We start from the raw sequence: 17,195 nt of genomic DNA, 5'->3' as shown, positions 1-17,195 counted from the left end.
TCCATAGATGATGCTGGGGGGTATGTTAACAGCTTTCCCAAAATGATGTGCAGATGTATGTGTGTTCACACGTGTGTGCATGTGCGTGTGAGGATCCACAGCTTTCATTAGATTCCCAAGGGCTCTCTGACCCTGAAAATGGAAGCAGCACTGGCGTTGGAAGGGAATGGAGAAGGCCGTGTGTGACCCGGTGCCTCTGGTAGGGCTGCCAGGTTGCCAGACTGGGCAAATGCAAATAAAGGATGCCCAGTTGAAGCTTGAATTTCAGATAGATGACAGATTGGTTTCTAGTATAAGTATGTTTTTATTTAGTTTTTATTATAGTATAAGTATGTCCTGGGCAATATTTGAGACATACTTATATTAAGAAGTTACTTGTTGTTTATTTGAAATTCAAGTTTAAGTGGGTGTCCTGCGTTTTATCTGGCAACTCTACACCGTATAGCACTTTACAGTTTAGAATATACATCCACCTACTTCTTGGAACCCTGTGAAGTCAGTAGAGTCAGGTATCTTTTCTAAGCTGGGAATATATAGGGTCACAAGGTTAAGTGAGCAGAGGTGGGGTCACATTTTCTGAAGGCCTGTGATCTGAGCCCCAGGGTAGGGCCCCGTGTAGAGAGGAAGCTTTTCCAGGGCATGGTCTCTCTGGTACTAGAGGGCAGACTTGTAACTGAGTGAGCGGCCTGAGCAGGTGCCAGGTGACCAGAACACAGATGGCCTGCAGCTCTGCTCCACCCCGCTCCATCCTCAGGCATCTGCATTTTCCAGGGCCAGACTCCAACCCAGAAAAGAGAGAGTGGGTCCTATTCCCACTGCGGGATCCCAGAGTAAGCTGCTCCCTGGGCCCCTGACAATGGCCACTTTTCCAGACTTGCTGTCAGGTTAGAAGGGCCACTGAGTGCAGTGGCCTTGAGGCTGCTGCGCCACTGATGAGCTGGCTTTCTCTGGGCTGCTAATGAGACACCCACAAGAAGACTAATTAGAGCAGGTCTTGGGGTTTAATAATGTGCCACAGCTCAGATCACAGGTTCGTTGGAGGAAAGGGAGAGAGGCCAGATGGTGGGCTCCTCAGGCACTCGGGCCATGGCTGCCCTCAGCCGCAGGGTCCCCGCTTCCCTCCACTAATGCTGTTCCATCTGTCTTTTGTGCAAACCGCAGATGATCAGCCTTGTGACAAAGGTAGGCCCAGTATCTATCCGCTGTCCACAGGCGTGGCCCCTTTTCCATGGAACGTCTGGGGCCTGAGGGGCTCATGTTCTTTCCCTATCTGGGCAGCTGTGCCCCTCCCACTGTCTGCACACCTCTTCCTGCCCTGCCAGCCAGACTGGGCTGTTCCCTTGAGGCAGGCAGAGCTGGTGGGGACAGGGTTCAAGGCCTTAGGGGCACCTCCCTGCCCTCCTGACACGCGGGGCCCAGCCTTTCCAGGACTTGGCTGTGCTGTGATGGGGCTGGATAGGAGACAAGGGGTGGGAAGGCAGGGCAGGCTGGAGTGAATCCCTCCCTGTTCACACTGCTCACACTCAGGGACTGGGGAGGCCTGCTGGCCTAGAATCCCCCTCAGGGCCTGGAAAGGCTGTTAGGGGCCTAAGCATGAAGAACTGAGCAAAACAGAGGACCTTGCTTTCTTGGGGTGTCCAGGACACGGGATTTCCCCTGAGCTCCCCACAAGACACCATCCCAGGGGCTCTTCCTGCCCGGCCATCCAGGGGCTGGGTGCCCTGGGCCGGATGTGTCTGGTGGGACTCACTGGCTTCCCTCCCTCTGTTTGCTTCCCAGAAACCTGTGACTGTGAGGGCTACCTCAAAGGGCACTATGTGGGTAAGTAGCTCCCCCTGACACCCACATGCACAACCTGCCCCACCCCAGGCCCCAGAGTCAGGGAGAGGTCAAATCAGGGTGATCTGAGCCCGAGGAGTCCTTCTGGAGTAGCGGAGCCTGTGGGACCCCCCTCTCTCCTCAGTTCTCTCAGCCTAAGCAGGAGCTGAGCATGTCCAGGCGTTGGGCCCCCACCCAGCTTTTACCCAGCCGTGGGGCACACTGTCCTGGCGGGAAAGGCACACACACCCCTACATTAATACTAATTAAAATACTAATTATTATCACCATCATCGCAATTGGAGTTTATTCAATATTAACACCACTACCACACAGTGAGGGGTGTTTGCGGCTCTCCAGAGCCCCTTTTCACTTCTTTTGTTTTGGTCAGTTTTTTCAAAGGTCTTAGAGATAGGCAAAAAGTTTTTTTTGTTTTTTGGTTAATTTTTAGAGACAGGGTCTTGCTCTGTCACTCACACTGGAGTGCAGTAGTGTGTGACATTGCAGCTTGCGGCAGCCTCAACATCCTAGGCTCAAACAGTCCTCCCACCTCAGCCTCCTGAGTAGCTGGGACTGCAGGCACCTGACACCATGCCCAGCTGATTAAAAAAATTTTTTTTGTAGAGATGGGGTCTCGCTATGTTGCCTAGCTGGTTTCAAGCTCCTGGCTTCAAGCAATCCTCCTTTCTAAAAAGTTTTTAAACTTTTTTTTAAATTATTTTTTGAGACATGGTCTTGCTCTGTTATCCACACTGGAGTGCAGTAGTGTGATCACAAATCACTGCAGCCTCAGCCTCCCAGGCTCAAATGATCCTTCCATCTCAGCCTCCCTAGTACCTGGGACTACAGGTGCATGCCACTACACCTGGCTAATTTTGGTATTTTTTGTAGAGACGGGGTTTCACCATGTTCCCCAGCTGGTCTTGAACTCCTGAGATCAAGTGATCCGCCTGCCTCGGCCTACCAAAGTGCTGGGATACAGGCATGACCCACTGCACCCAGCCCCTTAACTTTGTTTTGAAGTAATTTCAAACTTACTGAAAAGGTGTAAGAATTATACAAAGAACTCCCATATACTCCACACCCAGATTCACCAGTTGTTGCTCCTTTGCCATGTTTGCTCAATTTCCTTTCCCACATCTCTGCATTTTTTTTCCTGAGTCATATGAGACTTCGTTGTAGACATCGTGTCCCTTTAACCCTAAATCTCTCAGCATGTATTTCCTAAGGCCAAAGACTTTCTCAGGGCAATGATCAAATTCTGAGAATTTAAAATGTATCCAAATCTATTGTATGCTGTTATTTAAATGTTAACAGTTGTCCCCATCATGTCCCTTATGGCATTTTCCCTTGGTCCACGATCTAATCTAGGACCACACATAGTATTTGTAGATTCATATCCTCATTTCACAGATAAGGAAATTGAGGCTCAGAGAGATGAAGGGACTTGTTCAAGGTCAGTCACATGCCAAGTAAAACAGTGACCTTAAGCCCTAGTTTGTGAATGCAGGGGTCACCCTTTCATCTTATTATTGTATTTCCCGAACAACCTCTTCCAGTAGCAGGAGGAGGTTGGGAGAAGTCAGTGGGACTCAGTCCCATCTCCAGGTCTGGCCAGGTGGAAAAAGTCTCTACTGGGAGATCCTGGGACAAATGCCATGGTGTCCCTCTGTCCCTCCTCCCAAGCTGGTCTTCGGAGGAGCTTCCGGCTGGGCTGTAGGGAGAGACTGGGTGGCTCGCAGGAAGGGAAGATGTCCTCCGGAGCTGAGTCTCCGGAGCTGCTGACTTACGAGGAGGTGGCCAGGTACCAACACCAGCCCGGAGAGCGGCCCCGCCTGGTGGTTCTGATCGGTAGGTGCCATCCTGGGTTTCCAGGAAGTGATCTGGTTTCCTCCCTGGAGCAGGTGGGGAGGGAGCTCAGCAGGGACCCTGGTCAGCCTTCCTCTTGTTTCCCAGGGTCTCTGGGAGCCCGACTGCACGAGCTGAAGCAAAAGGTGGTGGCTGAGAACCCACAGCACTTTGGCGTCGCTGTTCCACGTAAGAGGGCCCATGTGGGAGTGCGTGTTTGTCTGCACACGCACAAATATTTCATGGGGACTTAACACCCCAGATTCATCCAAATCCTTACTTTGGGTTTAAAGGATCACTAGGCACTGCCTGCTATTGGCAAATTGGGGGACAAAGGCATGATGGGAAGAAATCCACTCTCAGTGGTCCTCTGAGACCCTCTGAGGCAGAAGTTGGAGGACCACTTGCTTGGTTCCTGCTTGGGTGGGAGGTGAGTCCAGAGCACATTGTAGGCAAAGTGGCATCCTCAACCTGACATCAAGGGGCCCCCACAGTAGGGGGCATTCCTCCTCATCACAGTGAATTTTGACTCCTATGGCCCCTGCCCTCTGCTTGGATGAGAGGGCGGGTCAGAGAAGCCACAGAGCCCTGCGAGTGGTATTTCTCGGCACTCCCTTATAGCCAGATTCCAGTTTGTCAGGGTGGCTGGGTACATTCCTGTGTGATGCCTCCCCTGCCAATTCCTGGGGCTTACTGCTGCCAGGGGCACCCTGGGATGTCAAGCGCCCGTGGGCAGAGGATCCTGGTTCTGAATGTGATAAGGAGGATGAGGATGAGGAGAACGAAGGTGCCAGGTAATGCACCAAGAGCTTTTATGTGTAGTGCCCTGGGTCAGCCCTCCCAGTACCCCTGAGAAGAGAGATTGTTATCATCTTGTGTGGCAGAGGAAGACATTGAGGGTCAGAGAGGTTAAGTAACTTGTCCAATATCACACAGTTGGTAAGTGGTAGAGCCAGGATTCAAACCCAGGCAGCCTGCCCCAGTCATGTTTTTAATGAGGATGCACAATGGCCTCTCACCTGCCGCCTCCCACTTCGTGCCCTTGGCTGCCCCTTTCCTTTCTGGGACTCACTCTCAGTCCCCCTGGCCTCAGAGGGATGCAGTGTGAATGCCTGGTGGCTACTGAGAGGGGTACTGTGGCGGCGGTAATGGGGCCTCCTCAGAGTGTTCTGGGGCAGAGCAACCGCGAAGCCTTGCTTTGATCACACCACTCTCCCTGGGCCCCTGGACCCAGCATCTAGTCTGTGGGTTGTCAGAGCTGTCTTCCAGAGCCCAATCTGAAGTGGCAGGGATGTGGGGGAGGTGGTGGCCCTGGGGAGGCCATTGTGGCAGCACACCTGTGATGGACCTGGAGGGCTTCAGGGAGCTACAGCCTTCGAAGTTTCAGGTGGACTGAAACAGGACATGCAGAGGTTGCTCACACACTGATCGCTCAGAACCCCCTGGATCCATCCCCTGGGGAAGAGGTGCCTGGATGGTCAGGCCCACCTGCTTGTAGGCACTGCACAGACAGGAGACTTTCCTCCTTTGTTTTAGAAACTGGGGGAGTCAGGGAAGGCTTCCCAGAGGCAGTGACTTTTATGCTGGGTTTTGAAGAGTAAATAGGAGTTTTCCAGGCAGAAGAGAAAGGAATAATTCTCTGTACAGAGGAAACAACATGTGCAAAGGGACAGAGCAGTGTTAGGGACTGGGGAGGTTAGTGTGGATGATGTGCTGGAAAATGGAGCTGAGAGGTTGGGCAGATCACGCAGGTCTCATATACTCAGCTAGGGTGTTTAGAATGTAACCCATAGATAAATACAAGTTTTTAAGCAGGGGGATGACATGGTTGGAAAAGTGACCCTAGCACCTCTACCGGAGGTTGGACTAAGATGCCACAGAAAGAACACAGGACATCCCCTGGGTGGTTCCCATGGGCCAGAAGACACAGTGCCTCAAGATCCTATTTTATCTTTTGGAAAATACTGTGTGTGTAGCTTTGTGTGTGCCCTTGTTCTGTGGAAGACCTGATTTTCCTCAGAAGTGTGCATCCCGATTCTGTTATGGAAATCAATGAGAAAACACCATGTGTTTTAACATTTTTATTTGAGAGCCAGCCTTGCTGAAACACATCTGATCCACATAGGGACGGTCTGTCTTCCTGTCTCCTTTTTCTGGAGTTGAGAACTAATTGACTAAAGAATTAAAAGCATACATCAGGGTCAAGTGTATGTGTGGCTCCTTTGCTCTCAAAAAATAAAAAACAATGAAGAATTAAAAGTTAGGACTAGGGGTCCCTTAAGTGATTCTTTAAAAGCCACAGCATCTGCTGGGCGCGGTGGCTCACGCCTGTAATCCCAGCACTTTGGGAGGCTGAGGCAGGTGGATCACCTGAGGTCGGGAGTTCGAGACCAGCCTGACCAACATGGAGAAACCCCATCTCTACTAAAAATACAAAATTAGCCGGGTGTGGTGGTACATGCCTGTAATCCCAGCTACTTGGGAGGCTGAGGCAGGAGAATCGCTTGAACCGAGAAGGCAGAGGTTGCGGTGAGCCGAAATCATACCATTGCACTGCAGCCTGGGGACCGAGCAAAACTCCGTCTCAAAAAAAAAAAAAACAAAAAACAAACAAAAACCACAGCATCAGGGAGTCAGTTAGCAGAGTGGTTAAGGGTATAAGCTGGGCATTTGGCAGAGAGACTGATTCTGGCTGTGCTCTCTACTGGTTGTGGGTCACTGTGCACGGTGCTGAACCTCTCTGTCCCTCAGTTTTCTCAGCTGCAAAAGGAAAAGCCTCCTTTTGCCTACATCAAAGAGTTGTGTGAATCAGTGACACGCCTGCCTGGAAAGGCACAGTGCCTGATACAGGGACATGCAATGAGGTGGAAGTGCTTGGTTTAGACACAGCAGCAGTGAACTCCCAAATGAGTGCCTAAGCCTGCTGCTGTCCCTGCGTGCTGTGATGTGACATCTCTTTGCCCAGCTTTCCTTCTTTCTTTAAAAGATACCACGAGGCCCCGAAAGAGTCATGAGAAGGAAGGAGTGGAATATCACTTTGTGTCTAAGCAAGCATTTGAGGCCGACTTACATCACAACAAGTACGTTGCTTGATGGGCCCGTTGGCCCTCCAGGCAGTTGTGTGTTTTTGTATCTGTATTCCACTGGAGCTCCTGGGAGGGCTCCCGGAAAGGATGGGGGAAGCGGGAGAGAAGTCATGTTGGGAGGTCCCCTTTGCTTTGCTAATTTAAGAAAGCTGAGGAACTAAAGGCCTTTTCCCCTTTGGTGGTGTTTTAGGTTCCTGGAACATGGTGAATATAAGGAAAATCTCTATGGAACCAGCCTGGAGGCCATTCAGGCTGTTATGGCCAAAAACAAAGTTTGTTTGGTGGACGTGGAGCCGGAAGTGAGTTGCTGGGCCTACTGGCCATTTCTGGTTAACGGAATTTATAACTAGGGGATTGTACATTTTACACAACACTTAACCTCAGTCTAAGGAATTTTTAGTCTAGAACACTGGCTGCTCAATTTCTTTGGGTCTTCCTTTGAGAATCAAATGAAAGCCTTGTACCCCAAAACATGCCCCTCTATCCACAAATGCTGCATTAATTGTAGGGAGCTTGTGGACACTCTGGTGGCCCACAGACCCAGGCTAATAACTGCTGCATGGAACAAATCACACAATAGTTGGTGGTGCTGACTGGCCATTGCAATGTGCCAGAGAATTAGATATCAGTACCCAGGTGAAGCTGGGGCTGAGCTCTCGGTGCCAGGCCTCCCCCTCCCCAACCAGGGCAGGTGGAGTCAGTGGCTTAGAGAACCACTCAGGGAGGCAGTGAGGAGAGCAGTTTAAAGGGGAAAAAGAGGGAGGGAGACATGGCCCTGTGAAGTGCTTCAAAAACATTTCCACTCCTTCACACCCAGCATGCTGTGGGCTCAGCAGGGGCTTAACCATCTTTTTAACCTTGTCTTTTAGAAAAACTTCCAAGCTTTGAACTCAATCTAGGGATTTTTTTTTCCCCTCTATAGAAACAGATCTCTGATTTTATGGTATAAACTATAGGCTTTATTTTAAAGAAGTTTGCTTGAAATATATTCCAAAAAGCACATTATGCCTATAAAGGAAAACACTCACTCATTTGGACTTACAGGGAGTTAGTGATCAAAATTAAAAGTCTGAGTTTCAAAATTTTCTTTGAAAAGTGATTTTATTGATCACTTTATTGATCAAGGGTACAGATAATGCATATAGCAGTTTAATACTAGTGTTTCCAAGTGGAGCCCTTAATTCTAGATAAAATGCATTAATCAAGAGTACAATTTCTTTTTCTTTTTTTTTGAGACAGATTCTTGTTCTGTCACCCAGGCTGGAGTGCAGTGGTGCGATCTCGGCTCACTGTAAGCTCCGCCTCCCGGATTCATGCCATTCTCCTGCCTCAGCCTCCCGAGTAGCTGGGACTACAGGTGCCCCCACCACGCCTGGCTAATTTTTGTTATTTTTAGTAGAGACGGGGTTTCACCGTGTTAGCCAGGATGGTTTTGATCTCCTGACCTCATGATCCACCCGTCTCGGCCTCCCAAAGTGCTGGGATTACAGGTGTGAGCCACCGCGCCCGGCCCAAGAGTGCAATTTCTACAGTCTACAGTTTAAGTGATCTGTTCAGTAATCTCATTTGCTTTGCAAACCTTTTCTTCTTTGAATACCAAGAGGAGATGTAATAGCACAAAGTTTGTAATAATGTAGTCCAAAATTGATGACATTTGACTAAATAGATACACACTGACTCATGCTTCCTCACCCTTCAGAAATGGAAAGTGGAGAGGAGCCTAAGAAGGTTAATTATAGCCGGAGGGGTCAGAGCTAAGAGAGACAGCAACTGTCTCTGAGCTGAGGCTTAGGAACCTTCTATTGGCAGTGAGTGTGACTTCAGGGCCCCGCTGAGTTCAATGTCAAAGTGAAGGACGAGAAAAGGAGCAGTTGGTCTGCCCAGCTGAAGTCCATTGTCGTGGGACCCATGTAACCAGGACCTTTGCTGTTGAGGTTATGGGATCGAAGCACACGATTATTGAGCTTTCAAAAGTATATTTCACAACAAAACACTTCAAAAGTATATAATATTCCTGAACTTTCTTTCTCAGGCACTGAAACAACTGAGGACCTCAGAATTTAAACCCTATATTATATTTGTAAAGCCTGCAATTCAGGAAAAAAGAAAAACGCCACCTATGTCCCCAGCTTGTGAGGACACGGCAGCCCCATTTGTAAGTTTAAAGATTGTTTCTTTTCTGAAGGCCTAAGGGAGGCTGTTACAGGAATGCTTCTAGCTGCATAAGGGTGCTTGCAGCTGAAGAGGGATGCGGGACACACCTTCTACATGTGATTGTCTTTCCATTTTGCCTATTGAAAAACTTAAGAGAAGATGATTACATGGCCAGAAGGCTCAAGGTGAACAGCTGGAAGTGCCTCCTAAACCAGGCAGGTGGCTTTGCCTGGGCTCACTCCCCTCCACTCCCTCACATAAGCACCCTCCCCCAAAATGTGACACCTGTCAGGGACCTCATCTGAGTGTGACAGACTGTACTCATCAAACTATACTCCTAGGCCAAATCCAAGTATTTTAAATTGAAACCCCAACTAACAAGGTCATTATCACTGCTATCAAACCAGTTTGAATCATCAGTGAATGAAGGGATTTCTAAAACTAGTGGATGAGATCATCTGATGTGTCCTAAATGAACTTCTGTTTCACTGTCATAGATTCTTTGTTCAGCCCAGTCTATGTCAGGATGGTGAGACCCTCACCCAAAACCTAAATATTTGACAGAGTTCTTCCAGGAGTTATGGGCTTGGTGACTCATCTTTTTTGGTTCTTAACAGGGTCAGTTAGCAGAATGAGTTGGAAGTTGTTATGGGTGGTGGGGACAGTCAGAAGCAACTCAGTCCCAGAATAGACTTTGCTTGCTGTCCTATATAGCTGGTTTCATCTGAAAGCGGCCTTCTCGGATCCTTCCCCTTGGTCAGGAAGCTGCCTCTGAGTCAAGATTTTGATGCAATCCTAGTTCATACTAATTCTCAGTTTTAACTGTCCACATTGATACACTTTTTATTTTATTATTATTTTTTTAAAGACAGGGACTCACTATGTTGTCCAGGCTGGTCTTGAACTCCTGGGCCCAAGTGATCCTCCCACCTTGGCTTCCCAAAGTGCTGGGATTACAGGTGTAAGCCACTGTGCCCAGCCTTTTATTTTTTTTGGGACAGGATCTTGCTGTATTGCCCAGACTGGAGTGCAGTGGTACAATCATGGCTCACTGCAGCCTTGAACTCCTGGGCTCAAGCAGTCTTCCTCAGCTTCCTAAGTAGCTGGGACTACAGGCGTGTACCACCAATGCCCAGCCAATTAAAAAAAAAATTTTTATAGAGACAGAGTGTCTCTGTGTTGCCCAGGCTGGTCTCAAACTCCTGGCCTCAAATGATCCTCCTGCCTCAGCTTCCCAAAGTGTTGGGATTACAGGTGTGGGCCACCGTACCTGGTCTCAGTAAATTATTTAGAATGGCATACATACAAGGAACATTAGAAATTCTCTCTTTGGCCAGGTACGGTGTCTCACGCCTGTATCTCAGCACTTTGGGAGGCTGAGGTGGGCAGATTGCTTGAGCCCAGGAATTCAAGACCAGCCTGGGCAACTTGGTGAAACCCCATCTCTACAAAAAAATTACAAAAAGTAGCCAGGTGTGGTGGCACACACCTATAGTCCTAGCTATTCGGGAGACTGAGGTGGGAGTGGGAGGATCACTTGAGCCTAATAGGTCAAGGCTGCAGTGAGCCATGACCATGCCACTGCATTCTAGCCTACGTGACAGAGTGAGACTCTGTCTCAAAAAAAAAAAAAAAAAAGTAGAAAAAAGAAAAAAATTTTCTCCTTTAGAAACTCTAAGGGGGAGACTGGCATGGTGGCTCACGCCTATAATCCCAGCACTTTGGGAGGCTGAGGCAGGCAGATCACCTGAGGTCAGGAGTTCGAGACCAGCCAGGCCAACATGGTGAAACCCCGTCTCATACTAAAAATACAAAAATTAGCCAGGTGTGGTGGTACATGCCTGTAATCCCAGCTACTCGGGAGGCTGAGACAGGAGAAACACTTGAACCCAGGAGGCAGAGCCTGCAGTGAGCCAAAATCACGCCACTGCACTCTAGCCTGGGTGACAGAGCAAGACTCCATCTAAAAAAAAAAAAAAAAACACAAGAAACTCTAAGGGGAATAGGGGAATATCAGCTTAAGTCTAGAGTCATTTAGAAACATACAATATTGGCTGGGTGCAGTGGCTCACACCTGTAATCCCAACACTTTGGAGGGCCAAGTCGGGTGGATCACCTGAGGTCAGGAGTTCGAGACCAACCTGACCAACATGGTGAAACCCCATCTCTACTAAATACAAAAAATTAGCTGGGTGTGGTGGCACGCGCCTGTAATCCCAGCTATTTGGGAGGCTGAGACAGGAGAATTGCTTGAACTTGGAGGCGAAGGTTGCAATGAGCCGAGATTGCGCCATTGCACTATAGCCTGGGCAACAAGAGCAAACTCCATCTCAAAAACAAAAAAAAGAAACATACAGTATGCCCATCATATAACAAAAAAATCAGAGACAACCTAAATAATGTTCACTGTCGGGACTCAGTTCAATATACTCCATTACGTGACACTTACAGGGTGTATTGAAGTATTATAGCCAGTTAAAAGCCATATGTTGGGGCCGGGAGTGGTGGCTCACGCCTGTAATCCCAGCACTTTGGGAGGCCGAGGTGGGTGGATCACCAGAGGTCAGGAGTTTGAGATCAGCCTGGCCAACATGGTGAAACGCCGTCTCTACTAAAAATACAAAAATTAGCTGAGCGTGGTGGTGGGCGTCTGTAATCCCAGCTACTTGGGAGGCTGAGGCAGGAAAATCACTTTAACCCGGGAGGCAGTTTTCAGTGAGCTGAGATTGCACCACTGTATTTCAGCCTGGGCGACAGAGCAAGAGTCTGTCTCAAAAAAAAATAAAATAAATAAAATAAATAAATAAATAAATAAAAGCCATGTGTTGGGGGAATATTTGATGACATAGCTAAATACGAGAAAAAATAAATCAGAAAATAAAAAATCAGGATTCTAATTTTGTGTTACACACAAAATACACTAAAATGCTAAAGGCAATTCTCTCTGAATAGTGGGCTCATGACTAAATTTTGTTTTGTTTTCTGTGTTTTTTGGAGGGGGAGTTAACAGCTTTACTGAGATAAAATTTACATACCGTACAATTCACCCATTTAAAGCATACAATTTAATGATGTATTCACAGAGTTGTTGCAACTACCACAGTCAATTTAAGAGTATTTTCGTCACTTCAAAAAGAAACCTTGAGCCCATTAGAATTTCCCATTATCTGTTTTCCTCCAGCCCCTTCCTAGCCACAGGCAACTGCTAATCTACTGTCACTATAAATTTGTCTATTCTAAACATTTCATATAAATGGATTAATGCAATGTAAGACCTTTTGTATCTGGCTTTTTTCACTTAATATAATGTTTTTAAGGTTCATTCATGTATCAATACTTCATTCTTTTTTTATGGCTGAATAATATTCCATGGTGTAGAGTACCACATTTTGCTTACCCATTTATCAATTAATGGACATTTAGATTGTTTCTACCTTTTCAGCTATTATGAATCATGTTATGAATGTTCATATTCAAGTTTTTGTGTGAACATGTTTTCATTTCTCTTGGGTGTATACCTTGGTATGGAATTGCCGGGTCATAGGGTAGTTCTATGTTTAACTCTACTGTGGCAGCTGTACCATTTTACATTCCCAGCAGCAGTGTTCAAGAGTTCCCATTTCTCCACATCCTCACCAGCCCTTGTTATTGTCTGTCTTTTTAATCATAGCACTACTAGTAGGTGTGAAGTGGTATCTCATTGTGGTTTTAATTTGCATTTCTGTAATCATCAGTGAAGTTGAGCATCTCTTCATGTGTTTATTGGCCATTTTTATATCTTTCTTGGAGAAATGTCTATTCAAATACTTTGTCCATTTTTAAATGTCCATTTTTTATTATTGAGTTGTAAGAATTCTTTATCTATTTGGATACAAGTCCCTTGTCAGATGCATGATTTGCAAATATTTTTTCCCATTCTGAGTTGTCTTTTCACTTTCTCTTTTTTTTTTTTTTTTTTGAGACAGTTTCGTTCTTCTTGCCCAGACTGGAGTGCAATGGTGTGGTGTTGGCTCACTGCAACCTCCACCTCCCAGGTTCAAGTGATTCTCCTGCCTCAACCTCCAAGTAGCTGGGATTACAGGCGCATGCCATCACGCTCGGCTAATTTCTTTTGTATTTTTAGTAGAGATGGGGTTTCACCATGTTGGCCAGGCTGGTCTCAAACTCCTGGCCTTGGGTGATCCACCTGCCTCGCGAGGCCTCCCAAAGTGCTGGGAGGCACCACGCCTGGTCCTTACTTTCTTGATAGTATCCTTTGAGGCATAACATTTTAAAATGTGATAAAGTCCAATGTATCTATTTTTTCTTTTGTCATTTATATTTTTGGTGTCACATCTAAGAAATCATTGTTGAATCCAAGGTCATAAAGATTTACTCGTTTGTTTTCTTTTAAGATATTTATAGTTGTAGCAGTTACATTTGGGTCTATCATCTATTTTGTGTTATTTTCTGTGGATTGTCCAAAGTAGGGGTCCAACTTCATTCTTTGCATGTGTATAGCCAGTTACTCCAGCATCACTGGTTGAAGAGACTATTTTCTCATTTAATTATTTTAACACCCTTGTCTAGAATCAATTGGCAAGAAAAGTAAGGGTTTCTGTCTGGAGTCTCAGTCCCATTCCATTGGTCTACATGTCTGTTCTTACGCCAGCACCACACTGTCTTACTTTGATTACTAGCTTTGTAGTAAGTTTTGAAGTCAGGTTTTTCAAGCTTGTTTTGGCTATTCTGGGTCCTTTGCATTTCCGTATGAATTTTAGGATCAATCTGCCCATTTCTTTTACTATATTGGCTTTGTTTTGTTTTGCAAATATTTCAGGATTGAATAAGCAGGGGAAATGGCTCATTTTTCAGAGTTAAGAAGTCATAGGGAGAATAAGAGGCAGCTTCCTAGGACTCAAGGCCAAATCATGAGGTCCACAGGCAGTGCCAGCTTTCTAGGAGTCAGAACCCTCCCTGGCCCATGGTTGTTATTTCAGGAGAAGCAGCTGCATTCTATTGCCAGTGTCCTTCCAGCCTGGCTGGTTTTGTCTTCTATCCCATCTCCTTTATTGCCCACCAGAATGCTGCGTTCCAAGCAGGTGGGCTGATGATGAAATGCAGCTGGCCCGTTCATGCTCCACCACCCTGCAGCTGTGAGTAGGCAGCAAGGTCACAGTGAGGCTGTTCAACACAGAGTCCCCGGTTCTACTCCCAGAGATTCCGACCTAGGGGTTTGGAGTGGGGCCCAGGCACTCCATTTTTAACACACAGCCTTTCATGTGGTTTTGATGTATGTTGGCAGACCCCAGATGACATTGGGAGAAATTCCTCACAAAGGCATGGGTTTTGTGTAACATTAAATATCTGTCCATTGTCTGGCACCTGAGTTCCTGGTAAGGGACCCAAAACATCCTCTGTTTCCTTGCTGACCACAAGTTAATGGGGCTTCTGGCTTCTGACTCGGCAAAGCTGATCCAACCTGGGGGTGATGGACAGCATGGGGGAATCTTTCCTATGTGATCTTCGGGACTGTGACTCTTGCTGAAGACACAGGTGGGCGAGTTCCATCGTTACAGGCCAGGAAAGGGGTTCAGGAGATTTATGACTGCTAAGCAAATGTCACACGTTTTTACTCCATTAGAGATTTACTTAAGTTCTTTCCAGATGCAGATATTTATTAGGAAGATTATGGTTCTTTGTGGCAAAAATTTTCCTTCTATAATTTCTCAAATAGCCAAATGCTTCCAGGATGAACCATGTCGGTGCCTGGAGGAGGGGAAACTGGAAGCAGCAGACAGGTCTATAGGATGGGTGTGTGTCAGGGAGTGGGGAAGGTGGGGTTGAAGAACCAGGGGGCAGTTATGGGATAGGGCTTCTGAGTATGAAGGTAGCCCTGCAAGAATATTCTATATAGAATATAGAATTGAGAAGTGTCTCCCAATTTCATCGAATTTTTTCCCTCCTGGAGGAGAAAAGGAGAAGAAATTATCTCAGCCTTCTCTTACATTTCTACTATCTTTGAAGTAGCATGCCAAACCCTTTTCCTGGATCTTGAGGACTCGAATCCTGAAATTTCAGATTCTCTCACTAAAGTAGGAGTTGGGTTTTGACTGGTGACAGAGAAGAGGGGGGATTATTTGGAATGTAGGTCTCTTTGGGAGAGAACAGAACTCACCCTTTCCCTGTGGCAGCATGAAAACACTGAGCCCCTAGAAGCAGAGGGGAGACAGCAAGAGAGGACTAAAAAGGGCAGTGAGTGAATGCCAGTGACAAATTTCATTTTGTAATTTTACTTAGAATGGGCCTGCCACTTTCCCATTTTCCAAAACCAGGCTAATTGTCAGACAACTACTCACCCGAAATAATACTTATTAGAGGTTCTTTTGAATGAAGATGCAAACAGTGCCCACATTGGGTAAGATGGAGTTGTTGCCTATGCCTTAATGTTAGGTGTCAGAAAAGCAATCTGATTAAAGAGATCAGCTGCCCTAAGGAAATGGGGAATTTGATTAGAATTGTCCAGTGCTTTCTTAAATAACTCCACTTTGCTGTGCTAGTGTTTGGCTCTGGTGTGAGGAAATGAAAAGAATTGAGTTCTACACTGTGAATTTAGGAGTCTTCAGGAGGGCATTAGAATGATTTCTTCTCCTTCTGCCAGTTGATTGCAGAAATGTTTGCTCTGTTTTTATATAGTTATTATTTATAGTTCTTTCTTATAATTATTTAACCTGTGTACTAAATGTCGTGCAGCACAATACTACTTCTTTGGAAGTACTTCTGAGGCAGGAAGTGTGATATTGACATATATACACAGATATAGAATCAGCATCCCCAATGCACTTCCTATCATGGCTTTGAGTTCATAGGTCCTCAGGAGGTATTCTGTGAGTGAATGACTGAACAGTGATTGTGTCTACTGCCCATTAACTTTCTTTGAAGCTTGACATGATGTTGTCCCTACACTCTGTTCTTGTGTACACGGTTGGTTATCAGTGGGACCTAGTCATCCACTCATCACTTAAAAGTTAAAGGTTGGAACATTGCTCAAGACAAAGGCTATAGGTTTGTTATAGGAGAACAACCCAGTTGCTCCTTTTACCACCCCTTTCCTTGCAGGATGAGCAGCAGCAAGAGATGGCCGCTTCTGCCGCCTTCATAGACCAGCATTATGGGCACCTGGTAGACGCTGTGCTGGTGAAGGAGGATCTCCAGGGTGCCTACAGCCAGCTCAAAGTGGTCTTAGAGAAGCTGAGCAAGGACACTCACTGGGTACCTGTTAGTTGGGTCAGGTAACTTTATCCCAGAACATCCAAGCTGGACGGGACCTTGAAGATCATCTAGTCCAGACTCCCTCATTTTACCATCAAGGAATCTCAAGTGCAGAGAGGGGGAGAATTCTCCACAAATTCCATCATCGAGAAGAGTATAAGTGGGAAGTCTTGTTTGTTGTTGGTTTTTGTCTGTTGTTTTTCACTGCACCTCTTTGGATCATGATTTGAAAGGGGCATATTAGAAAACAACACATTTCCTTTATTAAAGTATCACAGGCAAGCTGACCCTGATTCTTTGTACCAAAGTTAAGTAGCCACTGTCTTTTGTGGGTGGTAGTGGTTAATTTATACAGTACTGATTTGCAGAATGTTTAAGCTTTTTAAACATAGTGACGCTTAGTAGTTTTTTTGGAAGCTAACTTGTTTTATCCCAGGGGATTTTACATGTAACTGAAGTTCCCCTGTCTTCAAGCACTAAAATGTTGATCTTAATCTTTTTTTGAAGTGCTTGCCTGGTAATAGAAAATGGGTTCTCTGCCTATTTTAAAATAGTGAATATACGTAAATTTTCTCTGGAAGGCTGAGGCACACTTCACCATCAACATGAATTACTGTACTATCCTATACTGCAGTGGTGCCTTCAGGGACTCGAGGAATGTAAGGTTGCCTTTTCCCTTTCTAAATACCCTCAGATTCCTAACATCGAGCCCTTGCTTTGTTTGATTTGTTCTATTCCATCCATTGTCCCTTTTGTTACTGACAGTTGCCTTGGTCCTAGCCAGTCCCTGCCGTGAGATCACAGGGGTTCCCATTGTGCTAGATCTTGGGAAACCAGATGACTCTCCCTGTCAAAACTATGGCTACGTCACTGTAAACCATTTCTGTCAAGAATAAAAGTATGTAGACCCAGAGTGTGGGCCTAATGGGTTGTCTCTGAGCAAAAATGATTATCACCCAGGATTCATGATATATCTTAGGTGCTCAGAGAATTTTTTTTTATTATTAATAGCCAACAACAGTTTTTATTCTGTGCTGG

The 17,195-nt window shown here is 46.2% G+C and overlaps 1 protein-coding gene across 1 annotated transcript in view; it reads left to right on the top strand.

The window, feature by feature from the left end:
- The window catches only part of MPP3 (MAGUK p55 scaffold protein 3), a 31,850-nt gene extending 15,386 nt beyond the window's left edge, over window positions 1–16,464 (top strand). The window contains exons 13-20 of the mRNA XM_054457780.2: window positions 1,162–1,182; window positions 1,780–1,821; window positions 3,505–3,669; window positions 3,775–3,855; window positions 6,653–6,746; window positions 6,943–7,051; window positions 8,785–8,907; window positions 16,005–16,464. Coding sequence (XP_054313755.2) covers window positions 1,162–1,182; window positions 1,780–1,821; window positions 3,505–3,669; window positions 3,775–3,855; window positions 6,653–6,746; window positions 6,943–7,051; window positions 8,785–8,907; window positions 16,005–16,181 — 812 coding nt within the window. The 3' untranslated portion in view covers window positions 16,182–16,464. The remainder of the gene's footprint in view (window positions 1–1,161; window positions 1,183–1,779; window positions 1,822–3,504; window positions 3,670–3,774; window positions 3,856–6,652; window positions 6,747–6,942; window positions 7,052–8,784; window positions 8,908–16,004) is intronic.
- Window positions 16,465–17,195: the final 731 nt, after the last annotated feature.

The sequence above is a fragment of the Pongo pygmaeus genome, chromosome 19, assembly GCF_028885625.2.
Source record: "Pongo pygmaeus isolate AG05252 chromosome 19, NHGRI_mPonPyg2-v2.0_pri, whole genome shotgun sequence".
NCBI classification, from domain to species: domain Eukaryota; kingdom Metazoa; phylum Chordata; class Mammalia; order Primates; family Hominidae; genus Pongo; species Pongo pygmaeus.
The sequence above is the reverse complement of the archived record's forward strand: the minus strand, read 5'-3'. Positions and strand labels throughout refer to the sequence as shown.